The following is a 26,808-nucleotide window of genomic DNA, read 5'->3' as shown; positions in this document are numbered from 1 at the left end:
GGATGCGACTTTTAGATATTAGACTATATTTAAGAGGTTTACTGGTTTTGCTTTGTTTTCTTCTCTTTTTCTAAATTAATGTTTTCTTATTTTTTATCCTTTGTTTTGTTATTTTTTTGGTTTAATTCTCTTTTTAAAACTTTTTTAATTATTTTTTTCAATTTGATTCTATTGTGGTAGCCCTTAACAATTTTTTTATATTTCATCCCTGACATTTTTTAATCTATAAATAATCTATCATGCTACAAATAATTTTTAATTTCACCCTCTATAATTTTTTAATCTTTCAAGTTTTGTTCTAGTTCTTTTAATTGCAAATTGTTTTGTTTGGGATTTGTTTTTTAAATTTCATCTTCATTGGGTTTTTTCTTGTCAAATTTTAGCCCTATTTTTTTTTTTTGCTTTTCTTGTTTTGCAAGTTTTTATATTAATATATTTTTCAACGATTCCATCATTCAAAATTAAATTGGATGACATTCAAACTTCTTGATTGATCTTAAATCCATGTTTTAACAAGTTGCAAGTTTTTTAAATTAGACTAGGTTTAAGAGGTTTGTCTGAGTTTTTTTATTTTTTTTCATTTTTTAAGCAAATATTTTTTATTTTGAAGTTTGACTTTTGTTTTTCAATTTTTCTTTAGTTAGATTAGTATTGAGTTATTTAATAATTTGAATAGGCTTGAGTATAATTTTTTTTGTATTATTTAAATTATTACTTTAACCAATATTTTTTTTTAAATCTATCATTGTTTTTACATGAAAAAAATGTTCAGCTGCATCAAAACACGGTCAACATAAAGTAAAAGTCCAGACACATGAAAAGTTGTGAGAGAAAGGGTGTTGTAGTTAGAATTACGCAAAGTGAAATGACCGACCCGACCACACGGCTGAAAAGGAGGAAAGCGTGTTAGTGTTTTTAACACGGTGCAATCCGTGTTTTTTTAATTTTTAATCTTCTATTTAAAATATATATTTTTATATTTTTAAATTGTTTTAATATAATAATATCAAAAATAATTTTTAAAAAATAAAAAAATTAAAATTACAACAATCTTTAATCTATTATAAAATTTAAACACAACCATTAAAAGATCAAACATAAAATTCCCTTTTACAACTAAAATTATATATAAAAAAATTGGAACGATTTTAAAATTACATTATTACAGAATACATACGAGGAATCTTTCTTTCTTTGTACTTCTAATAATATATTTATTGCTAGATACTAAAGGGGTGGGTCTATTGTGAAATTCTCAGCGGTCCACGTGGCCAGGAAGTTATTCTAATTAACTTCAACTATACCATCAACCCTCCCCCCCCTCTCTCCTGTATAAATTCGAAGGGAGGCAAAGGCCCATCTTCAACCTCATTTGTCCAAAGCAGTTAATATTTCCCTCCATTATTTTTCTCTCGCTCCGCTCCCCAAGGTATGCCTCTGGATCAGATCTCGCTTTCATTTTCTTCTTTCTGATTCATCTATTCATTAATCAATCTCAGTCTGTTGGTTATATTGAAATGGTATAATAATAATAATACCCAGTTCTCTTCAATTTCGAATTTAAGCAAGCACATTTCATTGATAATTCAGCATGGATCTGCTTCCCTCTCCTCCGATCCACCACCTTTTTGACGTTGCACAGCCCCTGCTTCCTCCTCTCCTATAGATAATTCAAATATACTCCATTGTTAAACAGGGAATGCTGCACCGCAGTTTTTCTAAATCAACCTCTCTCCCTCTCCCTCTGTTATTGTTGTTGTTATTAGATCTTAGTAAGTTAGTATTATTCTTCAGGTTTACTGTTGATCTAACTATTGTCTAGATCCTACCTCCTGTATTCATCTGCAGTAAGTTTTGATTTGATTGATCCAGCGAGAAATCTAAAGCTTCTCCTAGATTTCAATTTATTTATTTTATTTCATTTCTCAATGCAACCGAACAGACAACTTTATTGAAGTGTCCTCAGGATCTGATCTATCTAGGATTGAACTGAATACGCAGAATCAAATGATATTTTCTTTTTCTTTTTCATTTTCTTTCCTTTTTAAGTTGTCTGTCTGCCTGTCTGACATTGTGGTGTGCTGTGCTGTTACCTTTGCAGATTCTGCATTCAAAAAACACTAATTAATCGGCACTCATGGGAAGTGTTAGTGATGCTGAGAAGAAGCCTGCTGTTATTTTTGTTTTGGGTTAGACCATTTTCTCTTAAAGTTTACTTATAACTGATTGTCTGTCTACTCTTCCATCAATTGTTTTGTAAACCTGAATCGAATATTGTTGTCATGCCTTAACTCTGTTATTGATAGAGGAGCATAAGATGTTACTGATTGTTGCCCTGTATCGATGTTTGGGTTCTCAAATGATTGCTTCTATCATTAGTCAGTCTCTCCCTTGTCCTCATTTCCTCCTGCATTCTCAAAAAGTTGTTTGTTTTCGATTGATCAGGTGGCCCTGGCAGTGGAAAGGGTACCCAGTGTGCCAATGTTGTTGAACACTTTGGTTACACTCATCTCAGTGCTGGAGATCTTCTTCGAGCAGAAATTAAATCTGGCTCTGAAAATGGGTATGTCTTGCATACTTTTTTCTTCTAAGCTGCTCTCTTTACATTTTTTATCTCTATCATTTTTAATGTAATCACTATTTTGCCATGATTACCAAGAAACATGGCATTTTGAACCCGGGACCACTGTAAGAAGACTTTGGATGCCATATCCTGATAATCAATGTTTCTTTTCTATAAGATTCATTATTCAATTTATCATAATGATGACAGGGAATAAATTCTCAAGCTGCTTATTATTTTACCCTTTTATTTCAGTTTTCTTGACTAAAGTTTATTTTTATTATTATTATTGGTGGCATTCTAATGTAGGATGACTTTGAATTTGCGCCTCACAGAAATTTACGATGAGCAGGGTATGGTTTATACAAAATCTAGGCAGATCAGAAAATTGTTTTTCGATGAAAGTGGTTATGCCACTATAGCAAGAGTAATTTAGAAGTAGTAGAAGAAGAAAAAAGTACTTTTAGAAAAGAGAAATAGAAGGAAAACTATTAGGCAGCAGTCCTTACTGAATCAAATACTCATAATTCATTGTCAAGGTCCTTATCATTGCATATACTGGTGCTACTTTTATGGGCACCAAAAGCTGTCAAAGTACTAAACTAGATAGGAAACTGAAATTCAAATAGGAAAGGGAAAAGGAAAAGGAAAACCATAAATAGCAGAAAGCCATGTAATTAATGTTTTCATTTCCTGAATAAAGTAAGATTCACAACCAGTACTAAGATTCCAAAGTAAGGCTACTTCCTAAACAGAATAGATTTATATGAAAAACTAAATCATACAGAATTTAAAATAAAATTAAAGCGATTCATGGATCTGTATCACATGGATCATGTAAGTTTTTCCTTCTCTCATTTGTGGTTAGGTTTCAGTAATTTGATCACCCCCTGCCACGCCTTATCTCAATGATGTCTCATATTGAATGAATATTTATATTGGAACACCTAATGGGAGTTTTTATGTTTATGTATTCTTAAAGCTGGTGGTGTGGGGTGTTGATCTCTACCAAATCATTCAATATCTTTCTTGATAGGAATGTAGGGAACTTTTGGATTTGATCTATCAAATGATTGGTAATTTTTCTGTGACTGTCCTATGTGTTCCATGGAGTCAGATCTTTAATAAGTTGTTTGGTTCGCCTCTGTAGTTTTAATCTCAAAATATGCTTTCCATCAAGTGCATGTATTCTCTGCACTTGGTGTGTGGATATGGAGTCATGGTGGCGTCTATGTGCCTTCATGTATTTTTCCATTTGGTCCCATGGTGCTACGTGTTAGATTTTGGAACTTCTATGATGTCTGCATTTTTTTGCTTGACCTTATCACTGAACACTTGGTTATCTTGTTCCTTGTGGTCTACAGAACCATGATTCAGAACATGATTAAGGAGGGAAAGATAGTGCCTTCAGAGGTAACAATAAAGCTCCTCCAAAAAGCAATGCAGGAAAGTGGAAATGACAAATTTCTGATTGATGGTTTTCCCCGCAATGAGGAAAACCGAGCTGCGTTTGAGGCTGTTGTAAGTTTATTGACACAATTCTCTATGTGTAGCTTGAGTGGTAAAGAGAGAAAGTGACTGGTAAAGGTCTTAGGCTCGAATCTTATGAAACTCTTTTTTCAATAAAGTTATTCCCAATATCCGGGGGTGTGTGTGTGCGCGCGCGCATGCGCATGCTAAAGCTCTCTGCTTGGTTTGAATAGTGTTTGTAGCGTAATAATGATTCAGAGGGCATGTCTCCTGAAGATAAAATTTCAGGTTTATTTTATTAAATGCTGAATTATGTTGGTTATCCAGACCAAAATTGAACCAGCATTTGTCCTGTTCTTTAATTGTCCTGAAGAGGAGATGGAGAAGCGCATTTTGAGCAGGAACCAGGTTGGATTACTGTGACTGCTCTTTCTATAATATACTTGGACATAACATATCTCTTATGGAGGTCACATTCATATTCTGTATTGGTTCATTTTTCTCATCTCATGTGCTAATGTATCTTTATTCTGCGATTCTTTCCTTTTCTGGGGTAATGAAGGGAAGAGAAGATGATAACATTGAAACTATAAGGAAGCGGTTTAATGTTTTTCTAGAGTCCAGTCTTCCTGTGGTTGAGTACTATGACTCAAAGGGGAAAGTTAGGAAGGTAATATGTTTATGCAATTGTTTGTTTATTGCAATGCATATTGCTTGATTACTTTAACCATTTCTTTGCATTGAGCCCTCAGGTTGATGCGGCAAAGTCTGTTGAAGAGGTTTTTGAGGCAGTTAAAGCCATCTTTACACCAAAAGAGGAGAAGGTAAAGCACCATAGCTATGCTATCTTGTAGGCATTTCATTATGAATGGAGAGTCAAATCTTGATCGAAGAATGCATTTTAGTTTGTGAATATACCATTAGAAATGCGAGCTGAATCAAGCTTTGTTTTCTATCGGTGCAGAATGAGATGCATATTATTTTATTGCCATGACTTATTCGACATGCATTTGTGGCATGAATATTAGTAGTTGATTGTTTATGATAGATTTCAGCCCATGAATTGAAAATAACCTCACATTAAAAGTCAGCCTATATGCTTCCTTGAAGAAGCTTTTGCAAACCTTTAGTTTCTTGATAGGATCTATAGTTGCCATCCAATTACCTTTTATTTCCCGGGTGCTGAATGCAATCAGGATTCTTCTAAAAGGTGCGTGCATGCGTGTGACAAAGCATAGAACTTAGAAGGAACATTTGTTGTGCAAGTTTGAGGCTTGCAAAGGCATTCTTAATGCAACAATGCTTACTTTTATAGCACCGTTTTGGACCCTCCAGGAATGCTCAAGTGAGATGAATACTGAGTAATGACCTTTATGTGGCCAGATACGATGTGAATGCATGCAATATATACCATCCTAGCATATAAAACAAGAAATTGCGTGTGTGATCTTGAACTTTGCCATAGGATATAGGGAAGAACTTTCATTTTCTGATACATATGGCCCACCAGTAACAGAAACTTCTCTTGAACATAACAAAAAGGTAATTCAATGTTCATAGAGATATCATGAACTCAGGTTTTATGGAAAAGGTATAAAAAATTGAGGACAATTCAAGTATGGAGAAAATAATGCTTAGGAATCATATGGAAATACAAAATGGGCTGCTGTATTAATAATGGTCTGTTCGTGAAATTTCGGCACAATAAACTAAATTTCTTATGCTCAACAGGTAATTGCTGCATAATTTGTAGTTTCAACAGGTAATTGCTGCATAATTTGTGGTTTCAACAGGAAAATTTATATTGACATGACCCTGCAATATTTGGCTTTTGATAACACCTTTTCCTAGTGTTTTAGTTTATTTCTTAAAATTGTAAACATACAAGCATAAGGAACAAAATGAAGATCATGTTGTGGATTATACTTGTGGTGTTTGCAGGTTGCTGTTTAGGGGTTTCCTTTGTACCAGATATATCAAACTGAATATCTACTAAGGTAATTATTCTCTGATTTAGATCTATAAACATTCTACTTACTGATGTTTTTGTTCACGTGTGCCACTTGAAATGCTTGAATTCACCATTGAAATCTGAAGCGGGTCAGTGCTGTGTGAAGCATTACCAGATTTGGAGATTTAATTGGGAATTATATTGTTTCTTACATCATGGATATCCTTAAACCAAGTTGGTTCCTTCCCAGTTGTTCAATGCATCCCCAAACTAGCAATTTTTTGCATTATCCTTATTTGCATCAATGAATAAGGAAGTCCTATGGTGCTACTGTTGTTTGTGAATTCTGCAATTGAAACTCATGAAGATCTTTTTTATTTCGAGTTCATGGACGAAGACTTCCAAGATATTCCATAGAATAATAAATGATAAGCTGCCATATTCATAGAGTAGTGAATGATAAGCCTTTAATCAAAAGGTTACTTCAACAAATTATATGCGAGTACTTGGTTTGTCAAATTGTCTCTCTGTGTTTGTAGCTTTGGAGATCTTGCATTACATCTTTCATCAACTAGCATCTTTACCGTATTGTAATTAACAGAATTTATTCTCTTTCTCAGGTGATAATCTCTTATGGTTGGCTTGCTTTGTACTTTATTGGGAAGGTATAGTTTATCGTGTGGACTTTTCTGCCACACGTTTGCGTCTTATCATAGCAGGTTTAGTTTATGTCATGAGGTATTTACCTCGATATTCTTGTTCCTGTGACTGGTTTCTAATAAGAAATAGTAATAGAGCACTAATAATGCTACTTTTCCTCTTTGGGCTACAATTCTCTCCTTTAGTCCACTTCTTTTTTTCTCTTGTTTAATCTGCCTTGTAAGGGTGATACCTAAAAGACATTGGTTTAGAAGCAGCAATTATGAAATATAATTACAATCCAGTTTACAGTTTGGTGATTTGATTTCTAATCTGAAATCTTCACCCAGTCAATCCCAGATGGATGCGTGAAATAACTTACTGTTTTCCATGTATTATCATGAATGACCTAATTGTATTTGATTTACATTTGCCCCATATTGATCATGCTACGTACCTGTTAAAAAGAATTGATTCTTTTTAAAATTAATTTTTTTTAGTATTTTTAGATATTTTTAAATTAATAATTAATGATAGAAAAATAATATAGTTCAAGGTGGGTCTCTCAATGAATCATTAAGGGAAAAAAAAAATTAACCTACTCCATATTGCAGTATACTGAGAATTAATCTGAGCTGCAAGGGACATCAAAAAGGGAGGGCGATGCATGTCAAAAGAGTAGCTAGCTTGCCGTCGAAACATTTTGTGAGGCGGGCTAGGCTGGTAGAGATACAAAGAGTCTAATATTTTGTTTTTCTAATATTTTTTTTAATGCATGATAGTGAATGTAAAATACGTATATTTTAATGCTCGTACGGTGCAATATAGTGCGGCTACATTATACATTTACTTTTAAGTCACAGTTACCACGATTAAACAGCTTACGGGATGATCCACTTGGAAAAAAGAAAAGAAATGAAAAAACTTGATAAAAGATAAGCAGAGATTGTTCCCTGTAAATTTAATAGACTTAAGCCCGGTGCGCAAATAGAAATCAGCAGGGGCTTGATCTGGGCTTAGTCCCAAGCAAAGAACGTATAGTCGGACCAGCATTTTTTGTAGTTCAAGCAAGACACATGATCCTTGCTGTGTATGGTTTGTTTTAAATTCTTCTATTAGCAAGGCCCAGCTAGTTGTTTGAAGGGAAGCATTAAAATTAAAATTAAAAAAAAAAAAATTGACATCAACGTTTCACCGTGCCATGTGATAGAGAATATCCGCACAATATTTCTTCTTCTTTTTTTAATTTTTTTCCACTTTGATCCTTTAATTTGTTTTTTCTTTTAATTCGATACTTTAACATAGCTTTTTTTATGGGATTAGTTATAAGACTCGTAATGATCCTTTAATTTTAAAACCCGACTTCTTATCTAGCTTATGTTTAAAATTAAATAATATAGAATTTATTTTAAATAAATAAAAAAATCACCTCCTTCCCAATTTATTTTAACAGCACCCCCAATCAAGGTAATAGTAATAGCAATGTGCAATGAATGCCTTTTATATTTCTATTACTATCAAGCTACAGCACTCGAATTTATTTATTTCAATGGGGAACATCGGGGGCAATCAATTTCTCTTAGATTAAGTCTACCTACTTTATTTTTTATCCACGCTACCAAAAAAGAATAATATATTCAGAATTGTAGTGTCCCAGTGGTAAGAACTTAGGATCAAGAGATTTGCTCCCTCTGTGATCTCAGGTTCGAGTCATGTGGTTGCTCATATGATGACCACTGGAGGCTTACATGGTCGTTAATTTCAGGGCCCGTGGGATTAGTCGAGGTGCGCGCAAGCTGGCCCGGACACCCACATTAAACTAAATAATAATAATAATAATAATAATATATTCAGAATTAATATCAATTAATCATCACCATCATCAAATCAAACAGATAAGATATGTTGGGCAACTTGGGTTGCTTGAGAGTGAATTGAACATGTTATCCATGATTTGCAATACGGGTAGCAATTAATGAATTAATCTAAACATAATAAAAGAAAGAATTATTGCACCAGATGTCCCACATTGAAATAAATAAATAAATAAATTCGAGTGCTGTCGCTGCTATGATTGCACATACATTCTTTTGTTGTAGTGCACCTGAGGCCCTATCCTTGCCTTTCTTCCTACAAAATAAACAATGAGAGGGAGGAGCCGAGCAATTCCTGAATCTCGTGTTTACTTATTTATACACGGCTGGATCACCGAGCGATCACCTCCGTCCCTAAACAGCACCGCCTTCTCTCTAACACGCACAGATTTGACAATGCAGATTCTTTTTCTTCTGCTTGTGTCGCTGCTACTCGCCTGCATCTTGAAATTTATACACTCGGTGATGTGGGTTCCATGGCGAATCCAGGTCCATTTCAGAAGGCAAGGCATAAATGGCCCTAGCTACCGTCTACTCTTAGGGAACGCGCCTGAGTTTGGTCGTCTATTTAGCGAAGCACGGTCAAAGCCAATGCCTTTTAACCACGATGTGGTGCCTCGAGTGGCCCCATTTTACCATGAGTGGTCGCGCAAGTACGGGAAGACGTTCCTCTATTGGTTCGGAACCAAGCCCACGTTGGCTATATCAGACCCTGATATGATTAAAGAGGTTCTTATGAACACGGGTGATGGGTCGTTTGAGAAAGCACGAAATAACCCCCTGGCTAAGCTGCTCTTTGGACAGGGACTTATTGGGCTCAACGGTGATGAGTGGGCTCATCATAGGAGGATCGCAAATCAGGCTTTCATGATCGAGCGAGTTAAGGTAAAAAGCAATGCGCAAACAAATCAAGCTTTCAAGATGGAATTCTTTCTTTAAGAAAAAAAAAGAGTAAGAAATACGGGTCTTATTACATTTATAAATATAATTACAATTATGGATTGAAATGATAAAGTGTGTGTTTAGTAATACGGTGGAAGGTGTTTTTTAAAATATTTTTAATTTAAGAATATATTAAAATAATATTTTTTTATATTTTCTTTTTATTTTTAACACCAATATATTAAACTCATAAAATAATATCTAAAAAAGCATTAAATCGATTAAGAGACAAATTCCTATTAAATATATTTGTAACATTATCTTTTGTGTGTGCATTTAATTATTCTGCGTGTTACATTGTGAACCCGATTATTTTTTGAAGTGTAAGAAGTATCTAAGTATTACTAACGTGTTTTCTAGTAGAAAAAATCTAAACTGTGTGAGGGTTGACCCGATAAATTTGACGGGTCCAAAGACAATCCAAGAAACCGTTAAAAACATGATTTTACTAAAAAAATATTAAGATGAAAACATATTAAATCAATAAAGATCAACTAGAGTTAACATGTCAAACCCCTTACCCTGTTAATGAAACCAAAATAATCTTACGAAAAACACATACCACAAAAATCATGAAGTCTAATTTCAAATTAAACAAATATTGAAAGATAAAATTGAGAGAAAAAATTAACTAAAAAAGAAACAAAAAAACTCGAGTTAACTTGCGTCCCAGGTAGACATAAGAACATGATAAGCAAATTCAATATTGAAGGATGTAATTAAAAATAAATAACACAGGTTAACTCGTCAAAATCGTGACCTAAATAACGAGATCGAAAAAAATTATGAAGTCTAATTCTAAATTAACCAATTATTAAAAGATGAAATTAAAAAAAAAAATCAAATAAAAAAGACAAAAAACTCGAGTTAATTCTTCAAATCTGCAACTCGAGTCATGAGACCGGGATAAATAAATCTAATATTAAATAAAAAAAAAACAAGCTAAATCTGAAAAAATTGCGAGGATCGGAACAATGAATTCCCTACCTCAATTAATTTACGTGTGTGTATGTCTGTGTTCAATTGGACACACGTAAACGTACATAGTAATAAGTGATTGAAGTTGGATGGTTAAAAATAAATATATTTCATAGTGTTGGGTACCAGGAATTGTTGCAAGCACAGAGAATATGCTAACCAAATGGGAGGAAATAAGAGGAGGGAGAGATGAATTTGAGATGGATGTGATGGATGATCTTCAGGACCTGTCAGCAGACGTTATATCCAAGACGGCTTTTGGGAGCAACTATGAAGAAGGGCGGCGTGTATTTGGGTTGCAGGAACAACAAAAGTACCTTGCCTTCCAGGCTTTAGGAAATGCGTATATTCCAGGGTTCAGGTGAATGGTGATTATTATTTATTTCGCTTCTTTTTTTTTGGTGTGTCAGTCAAAAGTCATTGCTTAAATCATCTTTCCATGTACATTTCTAAGATGGTGAGTTTTGATGCACATAAAATTATCCAGGCAGGTTATGAAAGTAATGTAAGAAAGCTAAGACAAGAACAATAATTAATTAATGATGCATTTTGATGTTTAAAGCTGTCAACTGCAACTCGGAGTGACTGTTTGGCAAAGGGGCTTTAATGGTAGTTTATATATGGCTTCCCTAATTTCATCATAAAGGGAAAATGAAGTTGTGTCTCTAGGAAACTGCAGCTGTCATGTGGCATGCCGATCCTTTATAACTTGAATTTTGATACAGTATTCTTTTTCAATAAACTCAAATGGGCGAGAATGAAGACGGCAATGAAAAGGAAAATCTGAAGTGTTATTTTTGCTGCTTGTACATTTTGTCATTTTCCATTGCCAAGTGGCTTCGTGATTTAGTCTCGGTTTCATCTGTCTGCGTGCAGGTTTTTGCCCACCAAGAAGAACAGAGAGAGGTGGAGAATAGAGAAGGAAACTCGTGAAGCAATAAAGAACCTGATCAAGACCAATAACAGAGTTAAAGAAAATTCAAAAAATCTACTTCGTTTACTTATGTCTTCGTATAAAAACGGAGATGGAAGGGAAGATCAGACATTAGGGGTTGAGGATGTTGTAGACGAATGCAAAACATTCTACTTCGCAGGAAAGGAAACGACTGCCGATCTTGTGACTTGGGCACTTCTCCTTTTAGCATTACATCAAGAATGGCAAGATAAGGCACGGGAAGAAGTGTTCAGTGTCTATGGAAGGAAGGAGCTTCCAGTTGCAGAGAAGTTAAATGACCTCAAGATTGTAAGTTTGATTCCTTGCTTATGTGCCTAGTTTAACATATTGTGTCGGAAAAAGTCGCTTAAAAGGAATATTAGCAGCCTAGAAATATGGATAGTTCTAGATCTGGTCCAAGATGAATGTTGCAGGGTGTAAAGTTTATAATATGTTTACTGCAATGCCATAACACAGACGTTGTTGTTATATTTATAGTAGGAGATAATTATATACAAACGGGTAAGGGATACACTATGAAAGTTGAGATACACTTGAAGTGATCTTAGCATGATCCTTATCTTCTTCTGCAGTAGTGGATAAGCTGAGATTAACTGTATTGTTAGCGGGTTGGATTAGGTCTCTAATACGACCCTTCAAGCACAACGGTATGGGAAGAACGTTGAGATTAGAACGCAGAACACCAAATCATGAGGAGGAGAGTGGCTTGGTGAAGATGTCAGCGAGTTGATCTTTGCTGGAGATGAACTTGATGGAGAGAAGTTTCTTGGTTACCATATCACGTACAAAGTGGAAGTCAATTTCCACATGTTTCGTTCTTGCATGAAATACTGGATTTGCAGATAGATAGGTGGCGCCGATGTTGTCACACCATAATACTGGAGGTTGAGACATACGAATGCTAATTTCAGAACATAATGACCTGAGCCAAGATAATTCTGCGGTAGTGTTTGCTAGTGATTTGTATTCGGCTTCAGTGCTTGATCGGGCAACTGTTTGCTGTTTGCGACAGCTCCATGATATTAAGTTCCTGCCAAGAAAAATGCAATAACTCCCAGTGGATCGTCGATCATCACGACTTCCTGCCCAGTCAGCGTCAGAGAATGCCTGGAGATTAGTGGATGTGGAAGCATAAAAGTGAAGTCCATGTTGGATTGTTTGCTTGAGATATCGAAGTAGACGTTTGATAGACTGCCAATGAAGGTCGGTTGGTTTGTGCATAAACTGTGATAGTTTATTTACACAAAAGGAGATATCTGGGTGTGTGATGCAGACATATTGAAGGGCGCCAACAACACTTCTGTACAGAGTTGGATCCAAGAGGAGATCACCTTCAAAACTGGAGAGATGAGTAGAGGAAGCCATTGGAGAGCTGATCGGCTTTGCATCTGTCATTTTTGTTCGTTTGAGAATGTCCATAATATATCGCTGCTGTGATAGTAACACCATCAATGGTGGAAGAAACAGTGGGCGGGGGGGGGGGGGGGAGTAGTGCCATCTACGTACCCGAGATGAGGAACAATTTGAGGGAGCCATAAGGGATAGTTGTCTCTAATACAGGGCATTTATTGAAACCATTGAATTGGGAATATGGTGAAGTAGCTCCAACGTGGGGAACTGCACAGTAAATAAAGAAATGAAATCAAAGAATAAGATACACAAGGAAAAAGTATATAATGTCTATCACATGAATGCAAATGTTGATCAGGGATCCATGTTTATTTAAGCATCAGCAATATATAATGGTCGTTCTCGGTAATTTTCTTGCAGGTGAATTTGATACTCAATGAAACGCTGCGGCTTTACCCTCCAGTTCTGATGTTGATGCGGCAAACATCTAGGAAGGTTAGGTTGGGAGCAATCGACATTCCTGCTGATACACAGCTTTATTTGCCTTTGCCTGCTGTCCAGCATGACACTGAAATATGGGGAGAAGATGCTAATGAGTTCAACCCCTTGAGATTCAACAAGTCTCGAAAGCACTTGGCTTCATTTTTCCCGTTTGCGCTAGGCCCTAGAATTTGTGTTGGTCAAAGTTTGGCAATTATGGAGGCAAAAATTGCCCTAACCATGATAATAAGGCAGTACTCTTTGGCCGTGTCACCCACTTATACTCACGCTCCAAACCTCTTTATAAGCATGCAGCCTCAATACGGTGCGCAGATCCTCTTTCGCAAGATTTCAAATTGAAAATTCGCGAGGCACGAGGCTCATTGTTGTTGGTGCATAAGCAATTTTAATATTTAGTACTGCTGCTTCTCTTCTTGTAAATCTGGAACTGAAAAGATTTATCTATGTTTGGTATGTTTCCGCTGATAGCACCACAGGACCAAAGGATGGTTGCAGGTGGAAAATGTTTTGTACGGTATGCTTGTTTTATTTGCCGGAAATGAAATTGCGTTTTATCATGTGCTCTGTTGAAGTGGAACTTTCTATCACATGAACTGAAAATGCGTCAAGAGCCGATTAGTTTTGTCGTGGTCGATCATGTTGTTCTCATCTCATGTAAGAAGATGGGAATTTAAACTCCTATAACATGAGAATGGTGAGAGCGGATTATATATGATCGGAAACTCGTCAGAGATTCTCCATGGGAAATTGGAAGCGAGGTCAGCAAAGCTACATGACCACATCATTCTTCCTACAGTAGTTCCTACCCATAGCACATGGTCATGAAAGCATGCAAGACATACTTGTACTGGCCAGGTTGGGAATTTTAGACCAGGGTACGATTACGGAGGTTCAAGGAGTACTAGTGAGTCATTCGACAGGCTTGATAGAGACCTTAATTTTGTCAAAACAGCTCGTGGGAGACGGGCTTACAGAGCTCAGAGGCGAAAAATGGACTATTCACAGGATGATCACTGACGATGCCTTGAACACGGAGCAGGTGAAGATGAACTGAACTTTTGGGAGACACTGACTTTACGTGTGACCTCTCTCGGTAATGATAACTATAAGCTTACTAGATTATAAGCCTCTTAATTATAAATTTATAAGTTATATGCTTACAAGTTATCACCCTATAAGATTACAAATTTCCTGAAAAATAAATTTTGAAAATATTGCAAACTCAATTTAATTACAGAGAAATCATTATTATTGATTTGTTTATTCTGCCTTGCATTTTTTTTTAAATAAAAAAGTTTAAAGTTGCTTATAATAACTACCCAATGACCCTATTTCATTTAAGGCAGCTTGATAACTACACGCTCACTATATTTTAAATTATTTTTCATTTTTTTAATAAATTTAATATATTAATATTAAAAATAAAAATAAATATTATTTTAATATATTTTTAATTAAAAAACATAATGGATAAAGTTCTGTCATTGGAAAGGTAGAAATTGTGTGTCTATATATATATATATATGTATGTATGTATAGACAGGGCCACCCTTTTGGAATGGTCCTTGAGACTGGGATTCCATAACTGCCAAAACAGTGTTTGTTTGTGAAGAAGAAACATGTTTTTTAATTGTTTTTATGTTTTATTTTTTTAGATTATTTTAATACAATAAAAAAAATTATTTTGATATATTTTCAAATAATTTTTTTTTAAAAAAGCAATTTCTAACACGATCTAAAAAATGTTTTAATTTATTTATAGGGTATTTGATATATTATGTTTTTATGTATTTTTTAAAAGTATTTTTAATTAAAAGTTTTAAAAAATATATTTTAAAAAACATTTTTTCTTCACAATTTCAAACACCCTTAGTCTCTGAGAGCACCTTGGGAGCCCACAATGTTACTATCTTAGAGCCGAGTGATCATTATGTTAAGTTACAATCAGAAGGCCAAGACTTCATATCTGTTTTAATATCATTCAAATCATCCACACTTGATCCTCTCTCCTCTCTCTCTCTCTCTCTCTCTCAGAACGCAATCACTTTGCTGCACGATCAAGTCTTCGCTTGCCTCAGCCTGTTAATTTGAAAGAGACAAAAGAATCAACTCGATTCCAGTACCTTAAATAAATAAATAAATACTTCCTTAGCAATTTTTTCTTGTCTGTTTAGTTTTGCTAATAAAAAACTCAAAAGTCTTCGCCGCTTATTTCTCTGACACTGTTTTGTCTGTAGACTGTATGTAACTCAACCAGGGCATGGCTGTTCCTCGAAGAGATAAAGGGCAATCACTTAGCGGATCTCGAATCGCCTTAGCCGTTGTGGTTGGTGTTCTTCTTGGCTTCGTCTTTTCTGTGTTATATCCTCATGGGTTCTTCAGCTCCGATCTGGCTAACCCACATCGTCGGATTGCTAATTCTAATCTCCAGGTTCAAATCCTTTTGCCTTAAACCTCCAAATCTCTTTTTGTCCGTATATATATTTCAGTGCTTCGTGGTCGTTAATGTAGTCGTAAACTTAATTTTGGTGTTTTTTATATTCTTTTTACCTGGGTTGGTTCCGGTTGTTCTTGAATTTTGAACTTTTTTATGTACTCAAGAGAGTTGACTTTATTTCTTTCCATTGACTTTGCATGCATGTGTGTTGTTTTTGGCGTCAGTTGCTTTCATAGATGAATTCAGATTGTTCCATGTTTCAGTAAATTGATTGAAGACATGATTTCATTAAGGAATGGGATAATTCGGTGAAATTGAAAGGATACAGAATTGAAAATCTTCTAGATCATTAAAAATGCTTTTAAAGAGAAGCCAGCTCTGTGCCATTAATTTAGTTGTGAAAGAGACACCATTTCACTAGTTCCCCTCTTTGATGTCTTAGTCTTTGTTTAGTATCTTCCCCTTTCTTGCGGCATTCCCTGACTTGGTGAGAGTGAAAGGTAAGGTTTATCATTTTAGTTACTGATTTGAACACGGATCTACCTTTCACGGATGCATTAGCATGAATTTCAAAGTCAATTTTGTGTCGGATACTGGGTATTATCATTCAATGGTTGCTTCATTTGTCTCTCTTGTTGAATACCATGATTTATAGGCACTTATCATGTTGTGATTACCTCCTATTGTTTGTTTGTTAGACTGGCTCATCTTCATGTGAATCACCAGAGCGAATTAAAATGCTGAAAGCTGATATTGTGTCGATATCAGAGAAGAATGCTGAGTTGAAGAAGCAAGTTAGGGAGCTAAATGAAAAGCTGCAGCTGGCGGAACAAGGGCAAGATCATGCTCAGAAGCAGGTTTTGTTACTGGGTAAACAGCAGAAAGCTGGTCCTTTTGGTACCGTCAAGGGTTTGAGAACTAACCCAACTGTTGTTCCTGATGAGTCTGTGAATGCTAGACTGGCAAAACTCTTGGCGGAAGTTGCTGTACATAAGGAGCTCATTGTTGCACTTGCAAATTCAAATGTGAAAGCCATGTTAGAAGTCTGGTTCACTAACATCAAGAAAGCTGGTATACGCAATTACCTTGTTGTAGCATTAGATGACCATATTGTAGATTTCTGCAAGTCAAATGATGTTCCAGTGTATAAGAGGGATCCGGATAGCGGTATTGATTCGGTTGCAAGAACAGGTGGTAATCATGCTGTTTCTGGATTGAAGTTCCATATTTTGAGGGAATTTTTGCAGCTGGGTTACAGTGTTCTTCTGTCAGATATTGATATAATATACTTGCAGAACCCATTTGATCATCTTTATCGTGATTCAGATGTTGAATCTATGTCTGATGGCCACGATAATATGACAGCTTATGGATTTAATGATGTCTTTGATGAACCTGCCATGGGTTGGGCTCGTTATGCTCATACAATGAGGATATGGGTTTACAATTCTGGATTCTTTTATATAAGGCCTACACTTCCTTCCATTGAGCTTTTGGATCGTGTTGCTGGTCGTTTGTCTAGAGAGCCAAACTCATGGGACCAAGCAGTTTTCAATGAGGAGCTTTTCTACCCTTCACATCCTGGGTATGACGGGCTCCATGCTGCAAAAAGAACAATGGATATATTTTTGTTTATGAACAGTAAGGTCCTTTTCAAGACAGTAAGGAAAGACCCCGCGTTGAAAAAGTTGAAGCCAGTAATTGTTCATGTAAACTACCACCCAGATAAACTTAGAAGAATGCAAGCAGTTGTGGAGTTCTATGTTAATGGGAAGAAAGATGCATTGGATCCTTTCCCTGATGGTTCTGATTGGTAGGGATACTTCTACAACTACAGCGAGGACTGTGAGAGGTTTAGTTTTTCTCCCACAGACCATTTAACTTGCTAAGTATTCACATGATACAGGTAGAGGTTGATTTGATTACATTTGAAGAGAAATGTGAGAGACCTTTTCTTTGATATTTTGGTTTTTGTTTTACCTGCAATTAATGGGAAATATTCTTCTTTCGGTTTTCCTTGAAACTTTAGTGTATTGTTCCTGTAGCATTAAATTAAGTTTCGTCGGAGCACCCATCCACTCGTGCCCAATGATCAGGTTTGTCATGTTTCACGATAAAGGATTTTGCTGCGTACTGAATTTTCTGCGACTTGCAAGCAAATTCTTTGATAGTTTCTGGGATATTTGATTCTTTCTTATAGAGCGACATTTTGTTGCGTCTTGGTGGAGTCGGGATCCATGACTCCGGTGGGTTGTTAGGATGTCACTGGACTAGCAAGGATCGTGAAACCATGGATCCTCATGCTTCTTGCATCCCTTTGAGAAAAGCAAAAAATTATTACACTGAACTTAGGTTCATACGGACCATGACTATCTCGTCACGTGGTGCAGTAGATCCAATATTAATTACAGTGTCAATTACAGGCTATTTGCATTGTCGATTGTGGATTGTATAGTAAAATAATATTTGTCATTTTCACCAAAAACATTTCGCCTCTCTGTTGGGGATAAAGGGTTCCTTTTACATTTTATTTTCATTTATCTTACTCTTGAAAAAAAAAATAGAATTTAAGAGTTGTCTAGGCTTTTTATTTTTTAAAGCACAGTCTAGATTGCTTTTACAATAAATAAAAAACTTTAGTTAGCTATAACAAATTTAATGTCTTTTCATTATTTTTTTATTATAAAATTGAACAAGAAAGTTTTGTAATTAAATAAATATAAAAATTATTATAAAAATGATTGTCGTGTAGGTTAAACTCGCGCCTTTTAGGTGCTGTATACGAGGTGGTCCAGTGGTCAAAAGATAGTTTTTTGAGCGATGTTTTAATCGTGTTGGCTGCCTTTCTATTCTTGGGCAGCGTGTGTGTCGTATAGTCCTCTGATTTGATGCTAAAGATTTTTTTCCCCTTCTTTCCTCTCTCATCCTTCATTTTCGCGCTCTAACTCTAAATTTTTAAATCAACCCCTCAACTTGTTTTTCTTTCATATTTAGTTTATAATATTTTGATTACCATTTGTTTTATTTAAAATGATTTGTAAAATTGATTTTTTTTTAATTTTACTTTCTAATTTTTTATGTTAAATTTAATCACCGTTCTTTTGATTGCTATTTGTTTTCTTTTGAACTCTTTTCTTAATTGATTTTTTTTCAATTTTATTCTCCAACAATTTTTTCATGTCAGATTTGGTGCCTGTTTTTTTATTGATATTTGTTTTGTTTTGAATCATTTTCTTAATGAATTTATTTTTTAATTTTATCTCTCAATATTTAATTTTATTTTATTTTTATGTCAAATTTAGTCCTTATTCTTTTGATTATTTTTTTTAGATTGATTTTTTTTATTTCGTTATTTAACATGAAATTAGTTGAGAATTGAACCTTTTGGTTTAATTTAAGTTTAGGATTTCACGTGTTGTGAATTTAAAAAATTAACTCAAGTTTAAAAAATTCTTTCGGGTTTTGGTTGTTTTTTTTATGCTCATATGGCAATTGATATATGATATAATAATCAAATTCTTTATCCCTATTTAAATATTTTATCAAATAAAACAAAAAAATAATAATAGTTGTTCACATATTTTTTTTTATGCAGTAATATGTTTTTCATCCTGATCGTATCAAAGTGCAGTAAGTTTGTTTGGCAGTGTGGTTGCGGTTGTTTTTCAACTAACTTTTCGTGCTAAAATGCATGCCACTGATTTTTTTTATTTTTTAAAAATTATTTTTGACATCAACACATCAAAATGATTTAAAAACAATAAAAACATATTAATTTGAAGTTAATAAAAAATTTAAAAAAAATAATAATTTTTTTAAAAAACATTTTTAAAATACAGAAACAAACAAGCCACTATTATTACTAGTTTCTAAAGTGGTTTTCTAATGTGACTAAAGCTGAATCAGGTCATTGTAATAATTTCAGGAGGATTAGATTGTTCTCTTGGCCTTCCATGGCATAGGAATTGTTTTTATATATTAAAAATGTTTTTAAAAATTTTTTTAAAAAAATTATTTTTTTATCAAATTAATATTTTTTGGTAATTTTAAATCATTTTTATATGCTGATATTAAAAATAATTTTTAAAAAATATAAAAATATTATTTTAATATATTTCTGAGTGAAAAGTATTCTGATAGTATTATATAAAAAAATTAAAAAACATTTTAAAAATATAAATTTAAAGTTTTTTTTTTTTAAAAAAAAAAACATGTTAAACCAGTTAACAAAGAGCATTAGTTAACTGGCGGCTGCTCACCTATGTTCATTAATGGGATTCCCATGTAAAAGTATTATCTCTATGGTGACCAATCATAATCTAGTACAATCATTCAAGGTATAAAGACCTGGGCGTACACTGCATTTCTTGGTCAGTTTTAATCACATCTGCTGCAACCAAGACCAAATTCTAGTGCAAAAGACTCCAAAATATGAGCCAGAGAATCAGAAGGGCCAACGGGAGAAAAACAACCTTTACATTTCGCCGCCTATAAGTGCCTTTTGGGTCATGTTCTAACCAATTTTAAATTTTAATTTGATTTTTCTTTTAATTTACATGGACGGAAGAAGGGAGCCACAAGAAGTTCATGTCTTCTTTCAATCTATGGCAAGCAATAACAGGCTGTCATCCTAATGGACATTGTAGAAAACGAACCCAAAACAACTTGGGATCACACAAAATCTGAATTTAACGGTTGCCAAGAATTAATTTCTAAAAATTTAGTTGACGACAAAGATAGTCCTCTACTTTTGCTGTCGCTTGGAATCTCCTCCGCCTCCTTATCCGATATCCACGCACGCAAGAACACTGATATTCACTAGTGGCTTCAAATACCACTAACCCCACCTTGTATTCTTGCCAACATCTTCCACGTTATTGTTTGTATGTATCTCATCCTCCACACCTCAATATCATGATTCTCAGAAGAGAAATCTCTGCAAGTTCTTGATTCAACAAACAAGAACCCCATCAGGACCTGCAGCTCCATGATCACAAAGCTTGATAGGAGTTTCCCGCCACTTTTGTTTTTGTTCAAGTTTGTCTTGTCCAGTTGAATTAACCTGGTTTTGTGGGTACTCCGTATTGGTTATTGGTTGAAATGGAGAGGTTTTCTCAGAGAGAGAGTGTTCTGTTAGGTTATAATTTCCAAAGACCTTTTATAAACCATCCAGGTTCTTCTCCAGAGAGCCAGTATGGAAACTCAGATATTGATTTTACCGATGTTTTCGGTGGCCCGCCGAGGCGATCGTCACTTCAGGAGGTGCGGTATAGTTTTTCTGAAACGACAGATTCATTTGCATCGACAAGTGGTGATGTTGATACCAAGTTGTCTCGCCACAGTTTGTCTGGTCTAAATGACAAGCCAGTGTTTGGAGATGAAAATGGCAATAGAAGGCGATATCCAAACGACGGTTTCTTTGGTGATATTTTTAGAGGCAGCGAATCTTTGAGTTCTTCTCCAAGGAAGCATGACCGTGATTCACTTTCTTCGACTCCAGGTTCAAGAGTCTTAAGCCCTGCTGAATTGCTGCCACATAGAGCTGATCCCTGGAGTCCATCACTGCCTGCACAATTCAGGTTTTGGCTTCATTCCGAGATGCTATTTGCTCTATTCCTGTACGATTTAGATCTTATGATTTTTATTTTTTTCATCAGTTGACATAAATCACCGATTGGGAGTTCTTTTATACCCATATGTCTGTTCTAAGGTTGTTTCAATGTTTTTCGGTATTAATGTGGTGTATGGTAGTGGTTATTCATTATTTATCTAGCAGTTCTTACCTGCACTATTATCTGCTTGGGTTTTGGTGTCTTTTGAACAAATGCATCCCAAGAGCTCAAATATTGTACTGATAATTTTGCAGCCTCCCTGCCAAACTGATTAAAGGGACAGACTTGCCAACATTTATTTCTAGTGCCCGTGACCATCACAAAAATAAAGACGGGGCTTCAAATGGCATCAGCAATTATACATATTCTCCTTTGTCTAGATCTGCAAGCCTAACGAACCTCGTTAGAGACGAGTTGACTAATGATGTCTCTTGGCAGAGCGCTTTATCTAAGGAGCCATCTCTTTGCAGTGAGGAGTCATCAAACGTGACCAAACCTGAAGAAACAGACAAAAGCAGAAATTTGAAAAGGGATTCAGATGGTTCTGAAATTCCGACAAACAGAAACCAATTTCATTTTTCTATTTACAAGTGGGCAACCAAAGGATTACCTTTTGCGATGCCTCTTAGAGGAGCTAACAAATCAAGGCTGAATGAGAAGTGTAAACTTCAGAGATGTTCAAGTACTAATGGATGGACAACATGCGAGGGCATAGCAAGAGAATTACGTTCAGCAACTCCACATGATATTGACATTCCCTCATTCAGTGGTCGAATGGAGCTTGACAAACAAGATGATCACTTCCTCTTCGACACAAGCATTCAGGGTGAAGTAGAAGCGTGTCAAATTCTTGAGGACACAAGTTTCCCTATATCTGAGTTGGATACTCCAAGCAATCTCCAAGTGATTTTTGAAGATGGTCCTATAAATTCTGCCTTAGGGGCTTCAATAGAAACAAAACATCACTCTGCTCCTGAAACGGGCTCGTCTGGAAAAACAAAGGAAGAAATTTCTGTAGTTACACAAGAGGCTCACAAGACTAAGTTAAAACCACTAAGTTCCCAGTTATCTGAGAATGATTATGAACAAGGTAAGCCATGTTCTAGATCCAAGCATGCTCCTCATGTGATATCTCTAATAACACATTTATTTTATCTGGCAGGTAATGATGAGATGACTATTAAAACTGGTTTGAAAGAAAGCAAGGTAAAAAGCACCAAAAAATCATCTGCGGTTCTTGATGTTAGTGAAAATTTAAAGGATGAAGACGAGACAGCGAATAGTGTAGGAGTGGATAAAGCTAACTTTCAATTTCCACCTACAAAATCAAGGGACAGCTTTGGGAAGAACAGGGTTAGGGGAAAGGCCAAGGTCAAGGAATTTGTTAAAATTTTCAACCAGGGAGTTCCAGAAAAACCCAATTTTGATCTTAATGACTCACAACATCAAGATTCTAGACGAAAGGAAAAGAGCAAATTCAGGACCGAGGATACCACAAATGAGAAAATGCACTCGAATAATGTGTACGAGAAAAACATGCCAAATGCTTCAATCCTGGTACTCTGCTGAAAATGATTTTGCATTTATTTTGTCAGATTTTAGCAACAACAGATACAATTCGATAGTTTTCTGGATGAGAGTTATGTCCATCTCCTAGTGTATCTAAAATTTTCAACTTTTTTTTTGGTAATTTTAAGGTGGATCCTGATACAACGGCGAGCAATCTCAAGTCCACACGCGTTTCTTCTGGACGTAAGGATAGATCAGTGCCAACTACAGGTATTTTTATAGTAATCTTCAACCAGATGACTAGTGCGGCTTGGATATATAATTATGAGATGCGTGATGCGATAGGTTCTTTCAATTGCTTCATGTAAAACTGAAGATTTTGGATCCCATCGACCTGGACAAATGATTTTTATGTGCTTCTTAATATCAATTAGATTGAAAATGGTGAAGCAGCTAGGTATATTTCATGTTCATCTGAGTCATGATTCAAATATTCCAGTTGCTATGCAATTTCATTAGCAAGAGCTTCTTTTACTGAACTTACTACTTCATTTTACAAAAAGGTTTTGGAACCGGTGTTGATAGTTGTTAAAAATGTGATATGTGATGCATTAAAATGTTGTTGGCAGCAGACGTTCCTGATGACTCAGAATCAACCATTGGAGATACAGATTTGTCCTTCCTCCTGGTATGAGATTCGTCTATATAAACATTAGTCATTTCTACTTCTTTTTGCAATTATTGTCCATTTGCTACGTGTTGGTGTTCTCTTTTTGAAATTCAGCGCTGCAAAAACAAAAAAGAAAAAAAAAAGAAGAAGCCTGCATCTTTGGTTCTCATTTCAGTCTGTTGTGTCTGCGTATTGAAAATAATATTAAGGCTCAACTCTAAATTGAACCATGCCGCTATGCTGCTTCTTCTTCTTCTTGGAATGACTAAACGAGCTAGTATACTTTTCCTTGTGCGCAGATCACAGAATTGCCCCAGGATGAGGAAAGGGGGCCGCAAACCAGCGATAACCATGAGGAGATCCAAGTGAGGAAGAATATAAACAAAGAGACTCCATTATTTCTTTCTTTCAACTCTACTAGGAATTAATAATCAAAAGTTATGCATTGCAGATCATTGATGATAAAATACGGAAGTGGTCGAAAGGAAAGGAAGGCAACATTCGCTCCCTGTTGTCAACTTTACAATATGTGAGCTTGCCTTATACGCAATTCTTTTCTAGACTGCAAATTCTTTGATCTGAACTTTAATTACCATAGCATCAGACTTACTGCATTTCCTATTTTCTCTGGTTTTCCGGTGATTCCTGACCAAACCTAGTAAACTGCATTTCATCAAGTTCCAAGTCTCATCTTTCTGCTTTGACTAATTTAGTTTACCGTACAATTGTTAGAGTAGCTCTCTGGGAGGACATACTTAGAACTGATATTGGCTGCACTCACAGGTTCTTTGGTCTGGAAGTGGATGGAAGCCTGTGCCTCTTGTTGATATAGTTGAAGGAAATGCAGTGAAAAGAACATATCAAAAGGCCTTGCTCTGTCTACACCCTGATAAACTACAGCAGAAAGGTGCTACCTCGCATGAAAAAGACATAGCAGAAAAAGTTTTCGATATTTTGCAGGTAGTATCTAATTAAGTTTAAATTCTTGAAGTCAAAAGAATTTACCGACGGCCTCTTAAAGAAACCATTGCCGTTCTAAATTCGTCTAACATAGTTATCCACTCCTTGCATGCACACAGGAAGCGTGGACTCATTTCAACACACTCGGAGCAGTGTAACGTGTGACCAATGAAAGCAAATCGCAATTTCTCATAGGTCAAAGGACATCGAGATGCTTGTTTATGTAAGTGCACAAGATAAAATTGCATTTGTGAGAAAAAAATTATACTTAGGACTGTGGATAGGTATTTTGTTTGTGCGGTGTGCTGCTGTGTCCTGAAGATACTTCATGCTTGGTTTTGTCTCATATTTGAGATGTTATATTGGGTTAAACTTTTTTATCAATTTAGAGCTTGTTTGGAAGTACATAATAGTAATTTTTTAAAATATTTTTTATTTAAAAATATATTAAAATAATGTTTATATTTTTAGCCTTTGTTTGTGATTCTGCTCCTCTAATTTATACTACTAGTTTTATAATGTAATTTTAACTATTTTTTTATTTTTATTTTCTATATAGAATCCATCAATAATATCTCGAACGAGACAAAACATAACTTCATTGACTTGTGAAGGACAGACGGAGTTTACACGTATTTGACTGGGCTTTTGTGTTTTTATTGGACCCGTTGAGGCAGTCCAATTGGCCAAGATCCATACCATATTTGGAATTGAAATTCTATCCCATGCTCAAAAAAAGACCAATGAGTTGAAAGTTGAAACATCAAAGTTAACCAAATGGCCCATTAGTAAAAGTCTTTGGATTTTTTTTTAAATTAGAGCGGTAGATTAAAAGTTTAGGCAGAATAACATTATTAAAAAAAATTTAACGAAATAATATGTTTTTACTTTGTTGTGCTTCTAAAACGTAATATTCACTAAATACTGTTATTTTTAAGTGTGATAAGACAATTATCGCGTTTCAGAATAACAACATTTAATGAATGTTGTGTTTAAGAAGTGCGATAACTGTCGATCGGTCAACTGGTTGGATACAATTGCATGATCGATCGATAATTTCACATAAAAACTATAATTTTATGAATTTTTTTCTTTCAGATATGTTTTATATGTAAAAATATACATCTTTATCGAACTTGTAGATTTAAAAACAGACTTCAATTAAAATTTTAAAAAATTATTATTCACACAGTAGTTTTCACGGGTAATTATGAGCAGTCAAGTGTGAGTTTGTCAGAACTAAAAAGGCGGCATGGAAGGAAAAGTTTCCGTTGGTTTTTATGGTTCCTCAGCCCAGGCTCTGTTTGAGATTGTGATAGTAGTTGTAGTTAAAAGTATTTTTCACTTATAAATATATTAAAATAAATTTTTTAATTTTTTTAAAATTATTTTTGATATTAACTTATCAAAACAATTTAAAAACATTAAAAATATATTAATTTTAAATAAAAAAATTAATTTTTTTTAAAAACATGATTTGTAATCTTGTACCGTGTTTTTTTGGCGTGCGGTGCAGATAACACGGCTGTCGTTTTTTTCTAAAGTACCTCGAAACTTTGTGCGATGATTTCTTCTACGTTACCGGACCCCCCACAGCTCTGACATGGCTTTGTCTGGCTTCCGACACTTGGCGAACAGACAAGGTTGGACATTCATCAAAAATTGCCAAAAAAAGTTATTCTTGACCGTGGAAGATTTGAATTGCTAATGGATTCCGTCATAGCTCCCAAAGTTTAATTAGACACCATCCTTGTATTAATGCTTTTATACTTATACAAAACTCTAAAATGCGTAGTATAATTATTGTGCACATATTTATAAATTATTATTCACTTCAACAGTAAACTCTTGACTGAGAAAATTTGAACCCTTTCTTTAGTTCGAGAGTAATTCAGTTTTTTACAGTAGATTCAGGAGTGTCATTGTCTTTTTAACTTTTTTTTTAGAAGTAAAATGACTAATTTACTCTCTAATAAAAAAAATTAAAAGTATTCATCAAGGGGGTTTCTATCATTTTTTTTAAAACAATAACAAGATATTTTTTGTCCTTGAAATAAAAATATTTGGCCATATACCTAGGACATCAAGGTTTTTTTTTTGTTAATATAAAATCCACTGAAATATTTTAGTCTTTTTACTTGATAAAATAATATTTAATTTTAAAAAGTTGCTGGGCTCGTAAGAGCCGCTTGCACCTTTTGATCAACGTGTGAGTAAGTATCCAAACTTGATTTTTAGTCATGTTGTTAGAAGATTTTTTTTTATAGTGCAGCTCATGTGGATGATGAATGGATGATTTGTTAGAAGTGATTTTTTTTTTTTAATTTTCTTCCTCTCTCCTCTCATGAAAAGTAAATGTTAGTCATTTTTGTTTATAATGTTTTAATTTTTTTGATT

At 34.8% G+C, this 26,808-nt stretch overlaps 4 protein-coding genes across 8 annotated transcripts; all 4 read left to right on the top strand.

Moving 5' to 3' along the window:
* The first annotated feature begins 1,264 nt into the window (after positions 1-1,264).
* On the top strand, positions 1,265-6,816 carry LOC7483783 (UMP-CMP kinase 3). 3 transcript variants are annotated; one of them, XR_002980549.2, is made up of 10 exons: positions 1,265-1,429; positions 2,102-2,189; positions 2,446-2,563; positions 3,928-4,084; positions 4,361-4,441; positions 4,596-4,703; positions 4,786-4,857; positions 5,765-5,795; positions 5,975-6,030; positions 6,605-6,816. XR_002980549.2 is itself a non-coding variant. In XM_002302444.3 (9 exons), the coding sequence occupies exons 2-8, from the start codon at positions 2,138-2,140 to the stop codon at positions 5,984-5,986; spliced, it is 600 nt and encodes a 199-aa protein (XP_002302480.1). In that variant the 5' UTR covers positions 1,266-1,429; positions 2,102-2,137; the 3' UTR covers positions 5,987-6,030; positions 6,605-6,816. The 3 variants fall into 3 exon arrangements, 1 of the variants encoding a protein (XP_002302480.1); XR_008058550.1 differs by lacking the exon at positions 5,765-5,795 and having other exon boundaries at positions 4,786-5,764; positions 5,796-6,030; XM_002302444.3 differs by lacking the exon at positions 5,765-5,795 and having other exon boundaries at positions 1,266-1,429.
* Positions 6,817-8,713: 1,897 nt separating this feature from the next.
* Positions 8,714-13,780, top strand: LOC7483782 (cytochrome P450 734A1). Its single transcript, XM_002302443.3, has 4 exons — positions 8,714-9,382; positions 10,534-10,778; positions 11,294-11,660; positions 13,143-13,780. Exons 1-4 carry the CDS (start codon positions 8,768-8,770, stop codon positions 13,560-13,562), a joined length of 1,647 nt encoding a protein of 548 aa, XP_002302479.3. The 5' UTR covers positions 8,714-8,767; the 3' UTR covers positions 13,563-13,780.
* A 52-nt stretch (positions 13,781-13,832) lies between these two features.
* LOC7483781 (arabinosyltransferase RRA3) lies at positions 13,833-17,683 on the top strand. 2 transcript variants are annotated; one of them, XM_052450699.1, is made up of 2 exons: positions 13,833-13,981; positions 16,359-17,683. In XM_052450699.1, the coding sequence occupies exon 2, from the start codon at positions 16,398-16,400 to the stop codon at positions 17,475-17,477; it is 1,080 nt and encodes a 359-aa protein (XP_052306659.1). In that variant the 5' UTR covers positions 13,833-13,981; positions 16,359-16,397; the 3' UTR covers positions 17,478-17,683. The 2 variants fall into 2 exon arrangements, with proteins under 2 accessions (XP_052306659.1, XP_002302478.1); XM_002302442.4 differs by lacking the exon at positions 13,833-13,981 and adding an exon at positions 15,183-15,654.
* A 2,745-nt stretch (positions 17,684-20,428) lies between these two features.
* Positions 20,429-24,881, top strand: LOC18096313 (J domain-containing protein required for chloroplast accumulation response 1). 2 transcript variants are annotated; one of them, XM_006386466.3, is made up of 9 exons: positions 20,429-21,239; positions 21,527-22,362; positions 22,435-22,829; positions 22,970-23,051; positions 23,411-23,469; positions 23,751-23,816; positions 23,903-23,980; positions 24,235-24,411; positions 24,531-24,881. In XM_006386466.3, the coding sequence occupies exons 1-9, from the start codon at positions 20,761-20,763 to the stop codon at positions 24,567-24,569; spliced, it is 2,211 nt and encodes a 736-aa protein (XP_006386528.3). In that variant the 5' UTR covers positions 20,429-20,760; the 3' UTR covers positions 24,570-24,881. The 2 variants fall into 2 exon arrangements, with proteins under 2 accessions (XP_006386528.3, XP_006386527.3); XM_006386465.3 differs by having other exon boundaries at positions 20,433-21,239; positions 23,414-23,469.
* The last annotated feature ends 1,927 nt before the right edge of the window (positions 24,882-26,808 follow it).

The sequence above is a fragment of the Populus trichocarpa genome, chromosome 2 (assembly GCF_000002775.5).
Source record: "Populus trichocarpa isolate Nisqually-1 chromosome 2, P.trichocarpa_v4.1, whole genome shotgun sequence".
Lineage (NCBI taxonomy): Eukaryota > Viridiplantae > Streptophyta > Magnoliopsida > Malpighiales > Salicaceae > Populus > Populus trichocarpa.
Note: the sequence above shows the minus strand (reverse complement) of the source record. Positions and strands in the feature narration are given on the sequence as shown.

Bases quoted from the DNA above. Each gene is read 5' to 3' on its own strand.
- LOC7483782 (XM_002302443.3), top strand. From the start codon at position 8,768: ATGAGAGGGAGGAGCCGAGCAATTCCTGAATCTCGTGTTTACTTATTT. The intron at 10,779-11,293 runs GTGAATGGTGAT...GTCTGCGTGCAG, and splicing joins GCGTATATTCCAGGGTTCAG to GTTTTTGCCCACCAAGAAGA. The intron at 11,661-13,142 runs GTAAGTTTGATT...ATTTTCTTGCAG, and splicing joins AGTTAAATGACCTCAAGATT to GTGAATTTGATACTCAATGA.
- LOC7483781 (XM_002302442.4), top strand. From the start codon at position 15,484: ATGGCTGTTCCTCGAAGAGATAAAGGGCAATCACTTAGCGGATCTCGA. The intron at 15,655-16,358 runs GTTCAAATCCTT...TTTGTTTGTTAG, and splicing joins TTGCTAATTCTAATCTCCAG to ACTGGCTCATCTTCATGTGA.
- LOC18096313 (XM_006386466.3), top strand. From the start codon at position 20,761: ATGGAGAGGTTTTCTCAGAGAGAGAGTGTTCTGTTAGGTTATAATTTC. The intron at 23,470-23,750 runs GTATGAGATTCG...CCTTGTGCGCAG, and splicing joins CAGATTTGTCCTTCCTCCTG to ATCACAGAATTGCCCCAGGA. The intron at 24,412-24,530 runs GTAGTATCTAAT...GCATGCACACAG, and splicing joins AAGTTTTCGATATTTTGCAG to GAAGCGTGGACTCATTTCAA.
- LOC7483783 (XM_002302444.3), top strand. From the start codon at position 2,138: ATGGGAAGTGTTAGTGATGCTGAGAAGAAGCCTGCTGTTATTTTTGTT. The intron at 2,564-3,927 runs GTATGTCTTGCA...TGTGGTCTACAG, and splicing joins AAATCTGGCTCTGAAAATGG to AACCATGATTCAGAACATGA. The intron at 4,085-4,360 runs GTAAGTTTATTG...TTGGTTATCCAG, and splicing joins GAGCTGCGTTTGAGGCTGTT to ACCAAAATTGAACCAGCATT.